This window comes from Ips typographus, linkage group LG1 (assembly GCF_016097725.1).
Source record: "Ips typographus isolate SLU linkage group LG1, UJ_Ityp_2.0, whole genome shotgun sequence".
NCBI lineage: Eukaryota > Metazoa > Arthropoda > Insecta > Coleoptera > Curculionidae > Ips > Ips typographus.
Window position 1 is genome coordinate 20,415,945 of NC_138422.1, and position 20,944 is coordinate 20,436,888.

At 34.3% G+C, this 20,944-nt stretch overlaps 4 protein-coding genes and 1 long non-coding RNA gene across 5 annotated transcripts in view; 4 read left to right on the forward strand and 1 right to left on the reverse strand.

The window, feature by feature from the left end:
- The first annotated feature begins 5,327 nt into the window (after nt 1-5,327).
- On the forward strand, nt 5,328-6,602 carry LOC145738655 (uncharacterized). The gene is made up of 2 exons (XR_014180833.1): nt 5,328-5,768; nt 5,828-6,602. It is a non-coding gene; the product is annotated as an uncharacterized LOC145738655 (long non-coding RNA).
- A 2,431-nt stretch (nt 6,603-9,033) lies between these two features.
- LOC145738641 (transcription initiation factor TFIID subunit 9B-like) lies at nt 9,034-10,804 on the forward strand. Its single transcript, XM_081993548.1, has 2 exons — nt 9,034-10,291; nt 10,348-10,804. Exons 1-2 carry the CDS (start codon nt 9,844-9,846, stop codon nt 10,596-10,598), a joined length of 699 nt encoding a protein of 232 aa, XP_081849674.1. The 5' UTR covers nt 9,034-9,843; the 3' UTR covers nt 10,599-10,804.
- A 310-nt stretch (nt 10,805-11,114) lies between these two features.
- Nthl1 (Nth-like DNA glycosylase 1) lies at nt 11,115-12,385 on the forward strand. The gene is made up of 4 exons (XM_081993536.1): nt 11,115-11,614; nt 11,667-11,837; nt 11,889-12,048; nt 12,102-12,385. The coding sequence occupies exons 1-4, from the start codon at nt 11,168-11,170 to the stop codon at nt 12,341-12,343; spliced, it is 1,020 nt and encodes a 339-aa protein (XP_081849662.1). The 5' UTR covers nt 11,115-11,167; the 3' UTR covers nt 12,344-12,385.
- A 3,205-nt stretch (nt 12,386-15,590) lies between these two features.
- Nucleotides 15,591-16,525, reverse strand: vito (nucleolar protein viriato). The gene is made up of 2 exons (XM_081993562.1): nt 16,357-16,525; nt 15,591-16,259 (listed from the first exon to the last, which is right to left on the reverse strand). Exons 1-2 carry the CDS (start codon nt 16,440-16,442, stop codon nt 15,665-15,667), a joined length of 681 nt encoding a protein of 226 aa, XP_081849688.1. The 5' UTR covers nt 16,443-16,525; the 3' UTR covers nt 15,591-15,664.
- Nucleotides 16,526-16,759: 234 nt separating this feature from the next.
- Nucleotides 16,760-20,944, forward strand: part of Hel89B (histone acetyltransferase 1) — an 88,536-nt gene continuing 84,351 nt past the window's right edge. The window contains exon 1 of the mRNA XM_081993493.1: nt 16,760-16,917. The gene's annotated coding sequence lies outside the window, so the exon portion shown is untranslated. The remainder of the gene's footprint in view (nt 16,918-20,944) is intronic.

The following is a 20,944-nucleotide window of genomic DNA, read 5'->3' on the forward strand; positions in this document are numbered from 1 at the left end:
TGACAAGCTTCTTGACGTTTTTGATGGATGAAATGTCAAGAAGCACGAATTTGTCAATGGTCAAAATAGATAATTGTCGTTTTGACATTTCTTCTCTTCCTCTTTTTTTATTTACAGGACCTTACTTAACAAAAAAAAACGAAAAATCAGGGTGTTAATGTAATTAAATATAAAACGGATTGTAACGACATGAAATGTAATGTGCAAAATGCCACAGTAAAATTAAAAACGGAAAAAAGATCGTGAGTGTGTTATGGCACCTGAAGTTAATGAAGTAATAAAGTGAGTTAGTTAGCTCAAGTTAGTGGATAACTACTACAACTACTAACACTGGTAGCACACTACAACCCAAGGTGGGTCTAGGCTGCCCTGACTATCTGCCTCCACCTGGAGCGGTCGTGGGTCATCCCCCTCCATTCTTGCTGGTCTGCACCAAGGATAACCAGATCCTTAATGATGTTATCTCTCCATCTGTGCCTGGGTCTTCCCAGTGGTCTTTTTCCTATTGGTGCCTCCTCCCATATCCGTTTTATTAGGCGATCGTTTTGGCTTCCTTGCAGGTGCCCTGCCCATCCTAGTCTGCCGGACCTTAACTCCTGAATGATGTCGGGGCTGTGATATATTTGGGGAAGCTCAGCATTGCTTCTCATCTTATAATAGCCGGTCTCGAACGGGACCATATATCATGCGCAGGATCTTTCTCTCAAACCTTCTTAGGAGCTCTGTTTCACGAACTGTCAGTATGTTGCTACTGGTCGTATTATTGTTTGATAGATTTCGGTTTTGGCTTTCCTTGTGATAAATTTTGATTTTAACAGGGTTTGTACTGCAAATGTACATTTGTTTGCCTGTGTGAATCGCTGTTTAATCTCTTCCTGCATATTATTGTCTGCCGTTATTACTGCGCCCAGGTACTTGAAGGTTTGCACTTGCTCAAAATTATAGACGTCCATTGTGACATTCTGCCTGACTGCCTCGCGCGGAGTTGCGGGAAACATGAATGTATTTGGTCTTTCCTTCATTTACTCGTAGACCTATTTTCCTTCACACTAACAGTACTTTCTCCTACTGCGCCTATGTCATCTGCGTAAGCCAAAATAAGTTTGGGACCTCCTGAGCCAAAAATCTCTGATGCTGTTCTTATTGCTTTTTCTAGCGCAAGGTTAAATGGTACTGGCGACAAAGCATCCCCCTGTTTTAGACCTCTGTTAATATGGAATGCTTGGCTGTACTCACCATCGATTTTGACGCGGCTCTTTGCCCCAGGCACGCTCTACACAGTCGAATCAGTTTGTACGGAACCCCAAGTTCTTCAATCTCACTCTAATAACATGCTTGTTCAAAGTATATGAAAATGGTATGTAAGTTCATAGATAAGTTGGAACAATATTGAAAAACTATTTAAATCAACAAATAAAAAAGTGTTGATATTTTTGATATAAGAGCATCAACAGCAGCAAATAAGTATAGGAACACAACACAACCTTTTTCCTATTTTAGCCGTTTTCTGTACTTTGGATATAGGCCTTTTTCATATTTGACCATCGGTTTCAGTTTTGCGCAACTCGATACTAATCTAAGCCTGCGACCTTCTTTATCTCGTCGTACCATCTTTGATGGGGTCGTCCAACACTTCTCCTCTCTTCTCAAGGTCTCCATCAGGGTGCGTATTCTTGAAACGAGGGAAGGGAGTTATCAAGAGAAACACCTGTAGAATGTGACAGGAACCCGTTATTGTCAGCTTCTTCTGTCACATTCTATCAACACTTCTGCTGAGATTTCCGTTTGTAGGAAATGGAAATCTCAGGAGAAGTATTGATAGAATGTAACAGAAGAATCTAACAATAACGGGTTTCTGTCACATTCTACAGGTCTTTCTCTTGATAACTCCCTTCCCTCGTTTCAAGAATACGCACCCTGGTGATATACCTGCTCCAGTTTTGTGTATGTCTGGCCACGTGTCCTGCCCATTGCCATTTTAGGGAACTAATTCTTTTCATTAAGACGAGGACTTTGGTTTTTTCCCTTATCCATGTATTTGTTTTGTGATCTTTCAGGGAAATTCCTAGAATTCGTTTTTCCATGGCACTCTGATGTACTTTTAAATTATGTTTAATCTTTGTGGTTATTACCCAGCTCTCCCAACCATACCTGACAACTTGCAATATACACTCGTTGTAGACTTTTGTCAAGTCATTGAGATATTCATGCTGAAGATGTTCTTTAATCTGCCGTAGGTCGCTCATCTCAGTCTAATTCTCCTATCAATCTCCATTTCTTGGTTTTGTTTGCCCGGTGTTATAGCTTGACCAGGGTATAAATGTATGTTTCCGTTTCTTTTATTGTGCTGTCATAAATCGGTATTGTTTCTTCTGCATCTGGTGTAATTGTAATAAACTGAATCTTTGTGTAATTCATGTGGAATCCTACTTTTGCAGGTGCTCCTCTTTTGGTGTTTATTTTGTTGGATGATTCATAAAGTCTTATCGACATTGAAGGCCTATAGATGTTTTCAATAAGGTTTATATAACGTTAATCCACTCCAGCGTTTTACAATGATTTTATTATTATATAAGTAAAAGTGAATATATTGGAGACATGGATAAAACTTTGAAAACATGTACAGGGTGAGAGTCAAATAATATTGATTATTTCCTTCCTATCAATTTTGACCAATCGCTATCAAGAATTAGTATAACAAATGTAAATTTTAAGTGGAAAAATCACTTGACAACTGTCAACTTAGCTGTCAGCAGTTTTTCCGGAAAAAAAAATCGAAAAAATTTCACACTCCTCACAGCAACATAAAGAAGAGTGTTACCCTTTATAGCTTGAAAGTTATTGTTCTTATTAATTATTGTTCTTATTGTTTTAATTAAAATGAAATGTTTATTTAACTCAGGAAATAATCTTACCAAATATCCTTCGTGCATCTAATTTTTCCTGTGGAAAAATTGGAATACTCGTTTCTAAGTAATTTGTTTTAACAAATAGCATGAGCGAGAGTGGTTTTAAAAATCATCCGAGTCGAAGACGAGAAAAATTTCCGGAAAAATTAAATGCACTAGGGATATTACCCCCGAAAAATTCCGATTACTCGGTTGATCAATCATAAAATAAAGATCAATTATAAAAAAGCTCTGTGCTTCAGTGGTAAAGACTATCTTATACAAACTTATTCTTCTTTACGTGCCGTTTCTAGAAGGTTGGCTATCATCATGGCGATTGACATTCTATTAAAGTACAGTGATGATACCAGATTGTCACGTTAAGGGGTAGCTCAGAGGGATGATGAATACACAAAGATCCACAGAAACCCAATTTATTTAGATTAAGTGTATACAGCTACAATGTTCCTCACTCCAACCATGGAAAGGATCATGACGGAGGCGGTTTGTAGGGTATCTGATATGTGCACGGAAAGCGTACGTTTTATTGGGGATGAATGTAACCCTAGACTTGTGTCCCAGGGCATTCACCACACTGAATAAAGCGTTATGTTTACTGAAAAAAGAGAGATAAGTCGATGCGGCTGCTTTTGCTGCACGCCCGTGCTATTTCCTTTTTTCAGGTTGATTCCCGGGTTGCTGCACTTGGTCACCAACTGCTCCACGTTTCGTTACACAGAAGGCATACCCAGACTAACCCAGAGATCAGTGATTTAGGCGAGCTACGGCGCATCTTTTATACTCGTCAGCAACCTCATTATGCTAACCTTGCTAACTATGGTGGTTACTGAGTGTGAACCGTAACTACTAACACGGGTGTGACAATAATGTCATACACATATGACGTGTGTACAACTTAACCATGTATGGAATATCTTCAGTTTAAAATTAGTAGATAATTTTGTCGGAAAACCCTCAAACACGACAATTGTTATATTGTAGACTGTGCTTCTTATAAATAAGCTACGATCATAAACTTAAGATTTTCAAATTAAAAAACGTTTACTTTTTATTTCATTTTTGAATTTTGATTTGACTTTTAGGTAGCTTTCATGTATCCTCAATACCTAGTTGTCGAGAAAGAGAAGAGAGTAATTCATTACAAGAAATGCTCAAACTGACCATCTTCAGTAATAATACAGAAGAGATTTTTGGGGATATTTGCGTAATTTCTTTTCTGGAGCATTACATATCTCTTCAAGATTGGGAGATCGACTTCTGTACGCTTTGCTCTTTAAAGTAACCCCATAAAAAATCCAGCATACTTAAGCCCGGGGATCTGGACTATCATATATCGATCCTCTCCTCCCAATCCATTTATACCTGAAAGAACGTAAAGTTGCAACGGCTATAATTGCCGTTTGATACAGTTTAGTGCGCACTCTATGAAGAGGTGTTGGTGGTCGATAGGTTCAAGCAACCAGGGCATTATAAATATAATCAATAATCGCATTATAAACCCGTTAATCGTGGACGGGGCTGAAATCAAACAAAAGAAAGTTGCAAAATACCTAGGTGTGAGGCTGGACGATCGACTTTCATTCCAGAACCACATCTCATACACTCTCAGTCGCACATTTTCCGCTCAACAAAAATTATACCCCTTAACCTGCCCAAAGTCTCATCTATCACCATTTAACAAACTGTTAATTTATTAAACTATAATTAGACCAGCTCTAACTTACGGAGCACCTATTTGGTGTTCAATATCTGACACGCAAAGAAAACGCTTGCAAGTTTTTCAAAATAGAATTCTTCGTGGCCTTTTGTCCGCCGGAAGATACAAGACACGCGAATACAAGACCTCCATGAGTTCACCGGAGTAGAATACATTTCTCAATACATTGACAGTTTATCGGAAACATTTTATAGATATGGAATAACTGGCTCCCGTCTAACGACAAATTTGACTGGAGTAAGGTTCAACCCGCAAAAACCTATTACGCATGGTCCACCATAAGACTTTCCTTATTCTACGAGCCTTGGCATCCACCATAAGGATTGTTAACTCACAAATGCAAAACAACCTAATAAAATTCGGAAGTTCATATATAAATATTTCAATATCTGTATAAACTTTTTGCATTCCTCGCTACTACCTTAGTTAACCGACCTTTCTCATAATCAACTTTTCTTTAACCAATCGAATTTTATGAAACGCGTGCTGCTGTACCTGATAACTTTTTAGCTGGTTTTTTGTATTTAATTTTCCAGCAATGAATAAAATCAAGATTTATACTCAATTAACTCATGTCAGTCAATACTCATAACGCATTAGTGATTCGAAATACCTCAAATGTCTGCATAAGGGTTGAAGACTTTTCCGCTCAGCGCTCTCTGAATGTATTGTATGCTTTTACTCTGGTCCAAAACATCGACCATCATGACTTAGTCATGAAGTGTTAGTAACTATAGTGCGCTCGGCGTATCACGTTACTTTAATTACACTATTGTACAAATAGCATAGATACATCTATAGTGCAATGTAACATCTGTAATTTGTAAATAAATATTTTTGAGTTGAGTTGAGTTGAGCAACCAGGGCGGATACGCCGAAGTTGATGAACAGATTGATGATGCCCTGGTTCGATTCTCGGTGCCAACCAACCTTTTTTTTATTTTATTTTATTGCAATCCTAACGTTTTGGTATGCGGTACGAGTTTAAGCAAAAAATAATCTAAACCCGAAATGCCTTGTCGGAAAACGTGTGAATTCGATCTTTTAAGCTAGAAGTTTGAACGACAATGGGTGTAATTTAAAGTGTGATTCCTACGCAGAATATTAGAAGGCTGAACAAAAGGACATTGTCGCTGTTTCAGGTTGAATTTACTTTATTAATTAATTTTAAGTATGTAGGGAAATGATGTGGGTATTTTAGCCAGCCGGTGTTAAGGCTAAATACTTAAGAGGACCTGATATCGATCGCCATTACTAAGAGGTACGCCGGATTGGCAAAATCCAGCACCCGTACTAAGGCAGCCGTTAGCTAATCCCTCTGACGACCTGCATCATTAGTCGTGAGGATATAAGGAAGGAGTAATATCGATAGATTGGCTGTTGATTAAGAAGCCCTAGAAACCCACTAATTTAAGTTAAGTGTACGTCTAAGGTTTTAAATTATATAGTACCCGTTGGTACGTGGACAATTACGTAAGTTGCTGTGATCTTGTAAGGGACTATAGGATAAGTAATTTTAGTGTCAGTGGTGAGTGTTAACTGTTTTTTTAAATAACACCTAGCCAATACATTTATATATACAGGGTGTCCCACGACAAAACACATCGATTGATATTGGAAAAAGTATAAATAGAACAGTTTTGAAAATTTGGCAGGATACTGATGTGGGCATGCCCAATCTAACTAAAATATTTTCAAGATGGTTGCACTTCCGTTTATACCGGAAGTCGATCACAACTCTCTTATTTTAAATAGAACACCCTATATATTATTACATATTTGGATTCCTCATAAAATTCTGACCAACTTTTGTGTATAATGCCCTATGCCTATCTCTAGCCGTTTTCGAAATATTTGATGTTTTTCCAAAAAAGTGACAGTTGAAACCCTCAACATATTTTTGTACTCTGTCAAAACCGTAATTCATTTTGCAATGAAACTTTGGGTTATTGTAAATAAAGGATCGTTTTATTAAACTGATGGTGCGTAATTTGTATACAGGGTCGTCAAAAAAAATCATAAACTTGCCACTAAAAAAAATGAAAAATTTTAAGTTTTTTAAATAGAACCCCACATTTTTTATGACGGAATCATTTTGAGCATTAAAAATTACTATACGTTTCAATTTACTTGCCTATACCTAAATCCAACCCATTTCGTTTTATTTGAGAATAAACATTTTTTAATTTTGCTGCACGGTTGGGATTATGTGGTGTTCTAGTTGGTCCTGCTTTTAACACACGGTGATATTGGAGACCTGCAGGGCATGTTAATAACACTAGTTTTGAGTGTTTTGACAACTGGAAATACGCCGTCGCGGTTACGTTATTCAAACCAAGATTACTTAAATCTGTTTATTATTTACGGAGAATGTGATAAAGTTGTGAGTAGAACAGGTGAGGTATTTGCCGCTCGTTATCCAGAAAAACGAAAGCCATCACCAAAAGCTGTCAAGCAAATAATTGAAAATTTTGAGAATACCGGATCTGTGAAGAGAAAAGCTATTAAAACAAAACCAATCCTTAATAATACAAATGTAGAAATTGCAATTTTGGGCTATTTTGTTGCAAATCCAACTTCGTCAATAAGACAAGTTTCCGTAGAATCAGGCATATCCAAAAGTTCAATTCAAAGGATCCTAAAGAAACATAAATTTCACCCTTTTTCATTTAAATTAGTGCAACACTTAAAAGAGGTTGAATTTCCAAAGAGAGTGGTTTTTAGTGAGTTTTTGCTGACTAGTCACTATGGAGAAGAATTGTTTTTGAATAATATTATTTAGAGCGACGAGGCCAAATTAGAGAGAGAAATTTTCAAGAAATCTGGAGTTTTTATAATAAAAAATGTTAATTCTCAAATAAAACGAAATGGGATGGATTTAGGTATAGGCAAGTAAATTGAAACGTATAGTAATTTTTAATGCTCAAAATGATTCCGTCATAAAAAATGTGGGTTTCTATTTAAAAAACTTGAAATTTTTTTTTTAAGATCCTTTATTTACAATAACCCAAAGTTTCATTGCAAAATGAATTACGGTTTTGGCAGAGTACAAAAATATGTTGAGTGTTGAAACTGTCACTTTTTTGGAAAAACATCAAATATTTCGAAAACGGCTAGAGATAGGCATAGGGCATTGTACACAAAAGTTGGTCAGAATTCTCATGTCGATTATATAATGAGAAAATTCGTAAAAAAGTTGGATTCTTAACAAGGATTGGGAAAAATTTGTCAATGAGTACAAAATTAATGTTGTATAATGCCATTGCGGTTCCACATTTGCAATTCTGCTCAACATTGCTGTTCAATTTACCCCAATACAAGATAAATCAATTGGAAATAATCCAAAACAGAGCAATGAGACTGCTTTTAAAATGTAATCATTATACTCCTGTGAAGTCTATGTTGAGTGTCCTAAATATGCTGTCTGTCAACCAAAGAATTATGTTTAGAGTTTATTTGTTTATTTTTAAATTAAAGAAACGTTTTTTACCTGACTATATCTGCGATAAGTTAACAGTTTTTGAAGATGTACACAATTATGGTACAAGAAATCGTACAGATTTTATACTGACAAACAGATGTAACACGAATCAGTTGCTCAACTCTGTGCTGTATAAAGGCTTAATAGAATTTAATAAACTACCTGTGATTATTAAAACCTGCGATAATTTGACACAGTTCAGGAGGCTTTTAAAAAAATTTATTATAGATAGGTTGTAGGATTTGTTCATTTTATTTAGTTTTAATTTGTGAGTGTGTGTTTTATTTTATTTTTACATTGCTTGTTTAGTTTTAGACATTAGTGTTCCCATTTAGATAAGACTCAAAACTTTTAGTTTATTCTTATAGTTAAGTGACCTTTTAATAACATGTATCTTTTGTAGCATTGATGCTAAATAAATACTTACTTACTTAAAAAGAATCCAAATATGTAATAATATATAGGGTGTTCTATTTAAAATAAGAAAGTTGTGATCGACTTCCGGTATAAACGGAAGTGCAACCATCTTGAAAATATTTTAGTTAGATTGGGCATGCCCACATCAGTATCCTGCCAAATTTTCAAAACTCTCCTATTTATACTTTTTCCAATATCAATCGATGTCTTTCGTCGTGGGACACCCTGTATATTTATATTTATATTTAATAAACTATTTAAATAAAAACGTTACAAAGTATTTAAGTAGGATCTTACAGCAACGCAGTAGCGTGGAGGTGTCCTATTCTGCTGGAACTATAAATCGTTTCAATTTGAAAATTGTTGATTCAGTTGTGGTGGAAGAAAATTTTGAAGAGATTACATTATTTACATTTGTATAAAACATATATCGTTTTAACAGAACAAATGAAAATGAGACACACTCTGTAAACATCTTATATTAAACAAAACACTAACGCCAAAATTCGTCTAAAGTATTTTATTAAGAGGTTATGGCACCGTCGTCCTTAAATCAAGCTTTTAAGTTAAGCGTAGTTCAGACTATGACTTTTTCACTCGTTTTTTCACATTCAAAACCAAACTCAACTTAAACCCAGCGTAAAATACGCCGATGCAAATGGAGGTTAGATAACTTAGAATTCCGGGTTATATACAAGTTTGGTAAAGGAAAAACCGAACATAAGAAAACCGTGTAACGGACAGAAAAACATTGATAATTGCATGCTTGAGACAAAGACAGGAAAACGAAAAAAAAACAAGTAAGGGAAAATTTTACTGCGATGTTGTCAAACGTTTCTTACGGTAATCAGTAATTGCGTGACTTTTGTCTTTAATAAGTAGTTTAAATAAATAAATTTGATTAATTGGTTTGATCTTAATCTTTTTAATAAAAACTATATTTTAGTTTGTAAAGTAAAATCGGTTAATCTTACATGATTTACTGATGTTTCGGTAGGTATGGCAACGTTGAGCTGAAAATGACACTATTGACACTTGACTTGACGTGCTTTGTTCCTTTGTTCTATAAAACGGCTGTCGACTTGAGATTTGAATCATTTTGTGTGAGCATGTGGTGTGGAGAACGTGTTTGTTTATTTTTACATTGTTCTGTGTTGATGTGCTTGCTTGTTGAGTTGTTGTATTAATCAATTATTTGTGTGATATATTAGTTTAAGGAGTTCATAAATTACTTAAATTTGTAACAAACCACATAAAGAACATCAGGTTCTTGAAGTTACTGTTAGTACACTCTAAAATTAGAATCAGCAAAAGAAACAATGGAAAACGCCGCCAATCAGTCCCAATCAAAGAATTTACCAAAAGACGGCCAGATCGTCCTGGCAATCATGAAAGAAATGGGTATAACCCAGTATGAACCAGAAACTGTAGTTCAACTCACAGAGTTTATGTACCGCTATGCCACTTCCATAATGCAAGAAGCCCGAATGTACGCCAACAACAACACGGATGACACCACTAAGAAGAGTTTAGGAGTAAACGAGATCAAATTGGCAATACAGCTCACAGCCGAATCAACTTTCACCACACCACCTCCAAGAGAAATAGTTTTTGAGTGTGCCTCAGTTAAAAACTCTTCAGCCCTGCCTACAGCAGAGCCCCACTTTGGGTTGAGGTTACCAGCAGCCCGTTACTGTTTATCGTCATGCAACTTTACACTTAAAAATGCTGCAAAAATGCCACCACCAAAACCAAGTTTCACGTCTGGTAAGTTTTTCATTTTATTTACAAATACAAGTTTTAATAGTATTTTTATTTTTTAGGTTCTGCTTTGAAAATGTCGACTAAATCAAATATCACTTTTGTCAGGAAGCAGACTCCAGTAGGAAGGCAGAATGTTGTAATACCGAAACCTAGAATGAAAATAGTTTCAAGGGCTGCACCCACAGTTTTAAAACCTAAAATTCAGATTACTCAAAATATTCAGTTGGTTTCTGTTTCCTCTGCTAGGCAAATGGGCCAGAACTTGAAGCGAAAAAGAAACGATGACGTTTATATGATGGATATTCATTAGTTTTAATTATTAATAATTTAATTTAGTTTTTTTTATGACTATATTTTATTTTTGGGATGTACATACAGTAATTTTGATTTTTTTAGTTAGTAGTATGATGTCTTTGTTTTCTTTCTTTTTGATATTGTTTCATACCTTTTGCTAGGGTCTTTAGTGATTTGTACGACTTGTACTGAATTAAACAAAATTAAATTTTTCAATCTATCTATATTTGTGCGTAAAAAATCTAAGATACAAAGGTTTTCTGCCAGGACAGAAGACGCAGATGCAACTCTGGAAAATTCTTGGACTTGTAACGACTTTCTCTTCCAGACCTATCCTTTTGGTCTACAGCGATGGGAGGGTAAAAAGCAGTAGTCTTGCTTGACCCATCTGTCTGAGGCCGTATTCCCTACCAAAGAATATTGGCGCGGTATTAACAGCACAACTCCAGCAGAAGTGAAGTAAATTGTAAAATGAATGAAAGGAAGAGAAGAAGAATCAATATTACGATTAATTCACGTATGACAAATGACAGATGGAAAAAGGGCGGGAACGCCGAGATCCCAGAACTTGTTGGTAGAAATGAAATGATTTGTTTATTACATAAATATACATTTAAATGTTTTGCCATGAGTAGAAATACAAGAAGCAGTACAAAGTCTGCCAAAACAGATTTTATTGATCCTAATAAAAATAAAAAGGAAGTCAAAACGTCAAAAATAGATATATCAAAATTTACAGCTGAAACCAAAAAGGTTTTGAAATCAACTAATCCCAAATCAAAGATTAAACAAGATCTCAGTGAAGACAGTCTAGAGCAAAGCACCGAGAAATGTAATAAAAGACCACATTTAAAAGTACAACATGAAGAAACAAGTTCCAAGTCAACTGAAGGTGCAGAAAAAAAATCAAAGCATTTACCCAACAATTTTGAGGAGGTTTTAAACAATTTGAGAGAAATGCGTAGCAAGTTTGATGCTCCAGTAGATGTTATGGGGTGTCATAAATGTTGTGATGAAACTGCTAGTCCAGAAGTAATTAATAAGGAATATTTTTATGTGTATGAATAATGCAACTAATATGTAGGTGAGAAGATATCAAACCTTGCTTGCTTTAATGTTAAGTAGTCAAACAAAAGACCAAGTTAACCATGCAGCAATGTTACGACTACGCGAACATGGCTGTACTATTGAAAACATTCTTTCCACCTCTGATGAAGATTTGGGCAAACTAATCATTCCAGTTAGCTTTTGGAAGGTTTGCTAAATGTCTGTTAGGTGAGTATTTATACTTGAAAGTTTGTTTTAGAGTAAGGTGAAGTATATTAAGAAAACCTCCCAGATACTACAAAATGTCTATAATGGTGATATACCTCACAGTGTTGAGGATTTATGTAAACTTCCAGGAGTTGGTCCTAAAATGGCCCATATTTGTATGAAGGTGGCTTGGGGTGAAGTGTCAGGCATTGGTAAAAGTTAAACTATTGTTTTAACCATATTTTTTTTTAAATTGGTTATCTAGGAGTGGACACACATGTTCATCGAATTTCAAACAGACTCGGGTGGGTAAAGACAAAAACACCTGAAGAAACCAGGAAGGCATTGGAAGAAGTGCTTCCATTTGAGTTGTGGAGTGAGCTGAATCTCCTACTTGTAGGTTTTGGGCAACAGATTTGTTTGGCAACTAAACCACAGTGCAAATCTTGTTTAAATAACAAATTATGCCCAGTTGGTATCAGTATTACTAAGTCAAATAAGTTGTAAACTTACTATTTTATCTTGAATATATTATTTTCTTATGTGGAATTTTATTATTTTCAAGCAGGTAAAACTAAATGTTTATTTAATCCATTTGTTTGAAACCTAGATTACAATATAGCACAGAGCGAATTTGACATTAACAAGACGTAATTTTGACAGTTGGTCAAAGTTTTAACAAAAATTGTATTGTCTGTTAATATTTAATTAATTTTTTTAATTAGGATTAATATGTGCTATATTTTAAAAATATTTTTTCTTTTTCTTCTCTTCTGGTGTAACCCAAAACTAGACGACCCCATGCACCAAACTGTTTTTTGTTAAGTCCAATTCAACTGAGGTAAACTCCCTTATTTGAGAACCTACAAAAAAGTATAACTAAGGAAAATTGTATAAAATTTCTTTTGCATTTATGAACCTGCTTAAGGAGTTACAAGGCAAAAAGTGACAGGTTGCACCAACCTGATTTTTTACTGAGAAGTAAGCTGTGTTACTTGAGGACCTACAAAGATGTGTAAATAACGAAAGTTGTAGAAAATGTCATTGTCTACGTGATTGTATTAAGGTGTTTTTTGCCCATATAAGAGCCTTCTTAATGAGACACAGGGCAAAAATGACAGAGGGTGCACCAAACTGTTTTTTTTTTTAACTAACTTCATTTCAACTGAGGTAAGCTGCGTTATTTGAAGTGCTACAAAAATGTGTAATAAAGTTGTAGGAAATTTCATCCTCTACAAGATTGTATTAAGGCATTTTTTGGCTCCTTAGAGCCTTCTTCAGGAGTTACAAGGCAAAAAGTGCACCAAACTGCTTTTTTAAAACTAACTCCAATTTTGCGTTATTTGGGGAGCTACAAAAATGTGTAAATAAGGAAATTTCATCCTCTACAGGACTGTACTAAGGTGTTTTGCCTTTATATAAGAGCTTAAGGAGTTACAAGGCAAAAAGTGGCAGAGGGTGCTTTTTTTTAAATAACCATTTCAACTGAAGTAAGCTGCATATTTGAGGAGCTACAAAAATGTGTAAAAAAGGAAAGTTGTAGGAAATTTCATCCTCTACAAGATTGTATTAAGGCATTTATGACCTTTAACGCCTTCTTCAGGAGTTACAAGGCAAAAAGTGACAGAGGGTGCACCAAACTGCTTTTTTTAAACTTACTTCATTTCAACTGAGGTGAGCTGCGTTATTTGAGGACCCACAAAAATGTGTAAATAAGGCAAGTTGTAGGAAATTTTATCCTCTACTAGACTGTATTAAGGTGTTTTTGCATTTAAGGGCTTTCCTAAGGAGTTACAAGGCAAAAAATGACAAAGTGCAGCAAAACTGCTTTTTTTAAACTAACTCCAATTTTGCATTATTTGGGCAACTACAAAAATGTGTAAATAAGGAAAGTTGAGGGAAATTTCATCCTCTACAAGATTGTGTTAAGGCATTTTTGCTCTTTAGAGCCTTCTTCAGGAGTTACAAAGCGAAAAGTGACAGAGGTTGCACCAAACTGTTTTTTTTAAACTATGTAACTTCATTTCAATAACTAAGGTAAGCTGCGTTTATTTAAGGTGCTACAAAAAATTGTAATAATAAAATGTTGTAGAAAGGTTCATCCTCTGCAAGATTGCGTTAGTGTTTTTGCATTTAAGGGCTTTCCTAAGGAGTTACAAGGCAAAAAGTAACAAAGTGCATCAAAACTGCTTTTTTTAAACTAACCAATTTTGCATTATTTGGGGAACTACAAAAATGTGTAAATAAGGAAAGTTGTGGGAAATTTCATCCTCTACAAGATTGTGTTAAGGCATTTTTGCTCTTTAGAGCCTTCTTCAGGAGTTACAAAGCGAAAAGTGACAGAGGGTGCACCAAACTGCTTCTTTTAAACTAGGTAACTTCTTTTCAATAACTGAGGTAAGCTGCGTTTATTTAAGGTGCTACAAAAAATTGTAAAAATAAAATGTTGTAGAAAGGTTCATCCTCTGCAAGATTGCGTTAGTGTTTTTGCATTTAAGGGCTTTCCTAAGGAGTTACAAGGCAAAAAGTAACAAAGTGCATCAAAACTGCTTTTTTTAAACTAACTCCAATTTTGCATTATTTGGGGAGCTACAAAAATGTGTAAATAAGAAAAGTTGTGGGAAATTTCATCCTCTACAAGATTGTGTTAAGGCATTTTTGCTCTTTAGAGACTTCTTCAGGAGTTACAAAGCGAAAAGTGACAGAGGGTGCACCAAATTGCTTCTTTTAAACTAGGTAACTCCTTTTCAATAACTGAGGTAAGCTGCGTTTATTCAAGGTGCTACAAAAAATTGTAAAAATAAAATGTTGTAGAAAGGTTCATCCTCTGCAAGATTGCGTTAGTGTTTTTGCATTTAAGGGCTTTCCTAAGGAGTTACAAGAAAAAAAGTGACAAAGTGCAGAAAAACTGCGTTTTTTAAACTAACTCCAATTTTGCGTTATTTGGGGAGCTACAAAAATGTGTAAATCAGAAAAGTTGTGGGAAATTTCATCCTCTACAAGATTGTGTTAAGGCATTTTTGCTCTTTAGAGCCTTCTTCAGGAGTTACAAAGCGAAAAGTGACAAAGGGTGCACCAAACTGCTTCTTTTAAACTAGGTAACTTCTTTTCAATAACTGAGGTAAGCTGCGTTTATTTAAGGTGCTACAAAAAATTGTAAATAAGGAATGTTGTAGAAAATTTCATCCTCTGCAAGATTGCGTTAGTGTTTTTGCATTTAAAAACTTTCTTAAGGAGTTACAAGGCAAAAAGTAACAAAGTGCATCAAAACTGCTTTTTTTAAACTAACTCAAACTTTGCATTATTTGGGGAGCTAAAAAAATGTGTAAATAAGGAAAGCTGTAGAAAACTTCATCTTCTACTCTACCGCTATATAATTCAAAAGACAAAATAATGACAACAAATTGGACAACCTTTTTTAAGAGAAAGAAGCTTTTATTTATTTTTACATTAGTGTTTTGCTGGTAAAACCAGGATTTTTCTTGCATACCTATTTGAGAAATGGTGCAAAATATAGCAACCTGTAAGAATATTAGAAATATGGATACATACAGGGTTTTTCATTGGAAATTCAAAAGGTGTGGTACTTATTATTATTTTTGGTTGATTTTGCAAATTTAAAAATATTTTAAAATCAGAGTTTTGATAACCTAACCTAGGCTACCTTGGATATTAATAAAAAAAGTGGACTGAACCCTTATCTAGATAGGTACTTCTATAGTATACCATCACCCTGTAAAATAGAAAAAATCTGTACAAATAAATGGTATTTTAATTAATATTTACATCATACACTCACATAACACAAGTAAAACTACTTTGTACTGCTTATTTACGAGTTTTATTAAAATGACCCTTTTTACTGAACTTTTGTTTAACAACTTCAATTTGCTTCTTGGCTCTCAATGATTTTTTCTTCTGTTTTTGCTGCTCAATTTTATTTTTCTTTTGAAACACTTTACTCTTTTGCATATTTTTTGTAGCACGTTTTTTCAGTTCCTTTTTCAGTTGTTTTTCAGATTCAAACTTTTTCACGATTTTTTTCTCAGTTTTCACTAAAGGCTTTCTCTTCAATTCCATTCCTGGCACCTCCTCTTGCTCTTCCCCCTCATTGCTGCTTTCATAATCTTCGGGTGGTTCTTCATACTTTGGCTGATTCGCTCCTATCCAGTTATTGTCTCTAGCTATAGCGTTGGCTGATAATTCAGTAACTTTCACAGTTACATCGTCTTCTTCATATTCATTGCTTGGTAGATACTTTTCCAATTCGGGAATGTCTCTATGGGATACAACTAGGTTTTTGTATGATTCCTTCGCTTCGGCTTTCAGGCGTTTACGTTCCTCTTTCAGTTCCTTCTCTAATTTTTCTTGAGCTTGCTTTTTGCGCTGGAGTTTTCTTTTGCGAAATCCAGTTAAGAAATCCCTGTTAAACAAAAAGTGAGGTTAAGGTTTCGGTTTGCTTTAAATCTCAGTTGAAATATACTTTTATGTAAACTAACAACAAACTATTGCATTTTTACCTTCGTTTAGCTTCATCAAACACCAAATTGATCTTATTAGAACGATTTTTTGATTTCCTAGCTTTTTTGACATTTGTAAACGCCATGCTTTTCTGTTCTGCTTTTGTTTACAAATTTAGCCACGTAGTTTGAAGCTAAAAGGCTTGTATTCATAAAGCAACTTTCACCCCAATAAAACCGTTCTAAAAAAATATTTTAAATTTTTTTATAAAAGGTTCATTAATAATTTATTCGGAAGTGAGTTTTTTTTTAAATTTTCTGCACGTTTAGTTGAAAATACTAGCCATTTACAAATTTTATGATCGCGAACGATCTTTTGACTTGTGACGTTTTCCCCGTCACAAATTAATTTCGACCAATCACAATTAGATGCTCGCATAAAGTCGGACTCAACGACATCATGGCTGTCAGTATAAATTTGTCCATTGCAAGATGAGCTTTCCCTCTGTGAAAAGTGAAATTAGAAGGGTTTGTTTATCAAATTCTATATTCGGAAGGGTGCGAATCAAAATCAAGCGATATAGAATGTTGCGTGACATTAATTAGGATCTATTACACAAGGTAAGTTTGTATTTGGACCTGAAATCTCTTGTATTTAATGTAAAAAACCTTCATTCAAATCTTAGTTTGGCAGGTTACGTATATACAACCATATTTTTATTAAATATGTTCAGATTATTTAATCATAGTACTAGCAGATAAGCACAGAATACATAAAGGTTTTTCCCCCTGGAATGGCAATTTTAGGAAGTCCCATTTTTGCTAAATTACAGAGATCAGAAATTTTAACTTCAAAAGTCAACATTTGTATACTTTTGTGGTGTATTTTGGTTAGCAAATAGGTATGATTGTTTTATATAAATTGGGGTCATTGGAATCCATCAATCTCAACCATATGTTCAGTTTCTTTACTGGCAACACAGTTTAAAAAACATGTACTTTATTTATTTCTCAGAATATTCACTACTTTGATTTCATATGTATCTACCACTACAACTTGAAAGGAAATTTAAGTAAAAGCACCTATTACTGCCCTACTTAGCTACTTTGGATTCTGTTTAATTATATTAGTCAATTAATTGCACTGAATACTTCTAATCCTTAATTAAACATTTGTTTCTTTCAAAGTTAATTAACCCAACAGCTTGCAAGTTGTTAAAAATTATTTTATTTAAAATAATACTTGAAAGTTATTGATATCTTAATTGAAATCAATAATCATCTGCTCCATCTAGAAGTTTTCTTGAAAGTTTTGTTAGAATGTGTCAGAAGAAACTAACAATGGAAGGTTTCTGTCACATTCTGTCTGTATACTTTTCTCTTGGTACTATCTATATACTCCCTTGGTTCATTTCAAGAATATGCACCCTGATGAAAAAGAAAACACTTTCTTTATCTTTATTTTTTTCTTAAAAAGCATGTGATATGATGATTTGAAGTTTTCTTGAAAGTTTTGTTAGAATGCGTCAGAAGAAGTTGACAATGGCAGGTTTCTGTCACATTCTGTATACTTTTCTCTTGGTACTGTCTATATAGGGTGGTTCAACTTGATTGTAGGATAATTCAAGAGTGGAAAATACATTAAAAATAAACTCCAAAGTGTCATATAAACTGTAGTCACAAAGTGCCCTCTAGTGGAGTTAGAGCACCTTAAAGCTGAGCCACTAAAACATCAAGTACATCATTGAAAAGGATTTTTTAAGCGCTTTCCAAAAATGCAAAAATTCAAGATGGCGGCCATAAGAATTTACAAAGTTATCATCCATATCTTGGAAACCAATGACGATAGATTTTTTCTAATTACGTCATCGTGTTTTACGTAAAAAAGTGTCTTAATAATGTCTTAGTTTCAAAACTCTCTTTGGCTTTGTTAAAGAGTTGTAAGCAATTGTTTAAAATGCAACCTCTGACGTTTTCCCAATTTTCCAGAACACGGAGAAAGATAATTTAATTTGGAAACCGGAAATAAGTTTCACATAAAATTCTCTAAAACTTTCCCCATTTGACTCTGTAGCTCTTACGGTTACCGAGATTCCAATACATGTAGAACCAATTTCGGACACACTGTTCAAAAACTCAAAAGTGGCTCATGTTTACAAAAACAAGGAGAGCAAAACACAAAGTCGCTGCCACTAATTTAATAGGTATATAACCCGTTTTAGCCTAATCCATCATCAGACCTAAAATATACAATACTGTTAACCAGGAACGGCTGCATTGACACAAAAAGGAACACTTAAAAACAAATTATGAAATAAAATAATTTTGTGGTAAGTCAACATAAAATGGTAAACAACTAAATTAAAATTAAGATTACAAGAGTAAATTAAATAAAAGACGTCCATTAATATTTTTTTTTACAGTAAATAAAACCTACCAATGTCGCAGACAAGACAATCACACAGTGTGGGAACGGATCCTATCAGACCGAACCGTCGACGAAAAACCAGGATTCCACAACAATAAATATACAAGTAGTGTAGTACAAGAGTATTAAAACATTTTAGCTGCTTGGCTGATAAATGCCTGAAGAAGTTGTGGGTTGATTCAGTAACAAAGGCGTGTGGTAATCATCTGTTAGGGATGACAGCATTTTGTTGAAGTTAAAAACAGCTTGATTATTTAAGCTGTTGTAATTCAGGCTTTTAACTGTTTTATTTATTTCTAAAGACTCCGAAAGGTCTTTTTGTTTGCCCTTATATGTGGAGGGGTTTGATGTTGTTATCCACTGAGAACTGATGGTTGGATTTGAGGATATGATTGGACAAATGTGATGCTGTATTATAAACTCTGTGGTCCTTGTACTTATCGATAAGTTTAGTGTGATCTTTCAACCGAACTTCAAAGCTGCGGCCAGTCTACCCTACGTAAATGTAGTCAACACAAGAGAGACAATAAACTCCTGCAGTGAAACTATGTAAGGGAATAGAATTTCTTTCTTCATCTCACTTTGACTTGCATGTCCTACTATAAGTCTGCCTTGTTTAAATCTCTGTTTCTATCTCTATCAAGTTACATAGTCTTCATTATAGAAACCTAATCTTTTGTTCTGCAAAGATGAGAAGCCAAATTGTTGTCACTTCTGAATGAAATTGTTAAGTTTAAAACAGAGAGAAGCCAGGAGTTTTTTGTCTCTCTTGTGTTGACTGCAATTCCATTTACATAGGACAGACTGGCCACAGCTTTGAAGTTCGGTTGAAAGCTCACACTAAACTTATCGATAAGTACAAGGACAAGGTTTTAAATACAGTATCACATTTTGCCAATCATATCCTCGAATTGAACCATCGGTTCTCGGTGGTTCTCAGTCATACCAACTTTAAACCCCTACACATATGCAATAAGGGCAAACGATTAAACCTTTTGGAGTCTTTAGAGATAAATAAAGCAGTTAAAAGCCTGAATTACAACTGCTCAAATAATCAAACTATTTTTAACTTCAACAAAATGCTGTCATCCCTAATTGATGATTACCACACGCCTTTGTTATTGAATCAACCCACAACTTCTTCAGATATTTATAAGCCAAGCACCTAAAATGTTTTAATACTCTGTATATTTATTGTTCTGGAATCCTGGTTTTCTGATAGGTCCCACACTGGGTATTTGTCTGCGACATTGGTAGGTTTTATTTAATGTAAAAACTAAAAAAAAAATATTAATGGACGTCTTTTATGATTGCAAATTTACTTAATTTACTCTTGTAAGATTTTTCACCATTATATGTTGACTTACCACACAATTATTTTAGTTTATAATTTGTTTTTTTTTAAGTGTTCCTTTTTGTGTCAATGCAGCACTTCCTGGTTAACACTATTGTATATTTTAGGTCTGATGATGGTTTAGGCCAAAACCTGTTATTAAATTATAGTGGCATGGACTTTGTGTTTGCTCTCCTAGGGTGTACAAACTGTAGGAATTAGTGGGCATTCCGGGGAATTAGTTAGCATTACTGAGCATTAAATTAGTATTTTGAAAACTATTAATAGAGTTGGGAATGTCTAAATAATATTATAAATAAAAAATTTATTATAAAATAATCTTTTTTATACATCCATCATTCAAATTTAAACATAAAGAAAATAAATAATGTTTGGTAATTTCAATGAAGTCAGTTGGTAAACAACAAAAAATTATAAATTTTGTAATTTTACTTACTAATTTACTTTACTTTTATACGTCAATAGAAAGCTCATTTTATTAACTATCCATTGACATATAAACGTTTCTACAAAGTGTTACAAATAATCTAGTTATTGATGATTGAAGGAAAAAATGAGTTAACTTTGACGCCCTCTAGCGGCTAAACCGTCATACTTATCAACCCCGTGTGGGATAGTTTTAGAAACCTAATTTCATTGGCTATCCATTGACGTATAAAACTCTACCAGAAAGGACAATTAGGCGGACCTGCTAGGTCTACTGTAATGCTTGGAAATTTCTTGAAAAACTGTTTTTGCAAGTGACAATTTTTGTAAGGGTCAAATTTGCCTGAAACACCGCCACTATCCTAACGGGTTTTGTGTTAAGTAAGTATAATAATAATAATAATATCGTTTATTTAGCTAGTCAAGCTATATACAAAAAC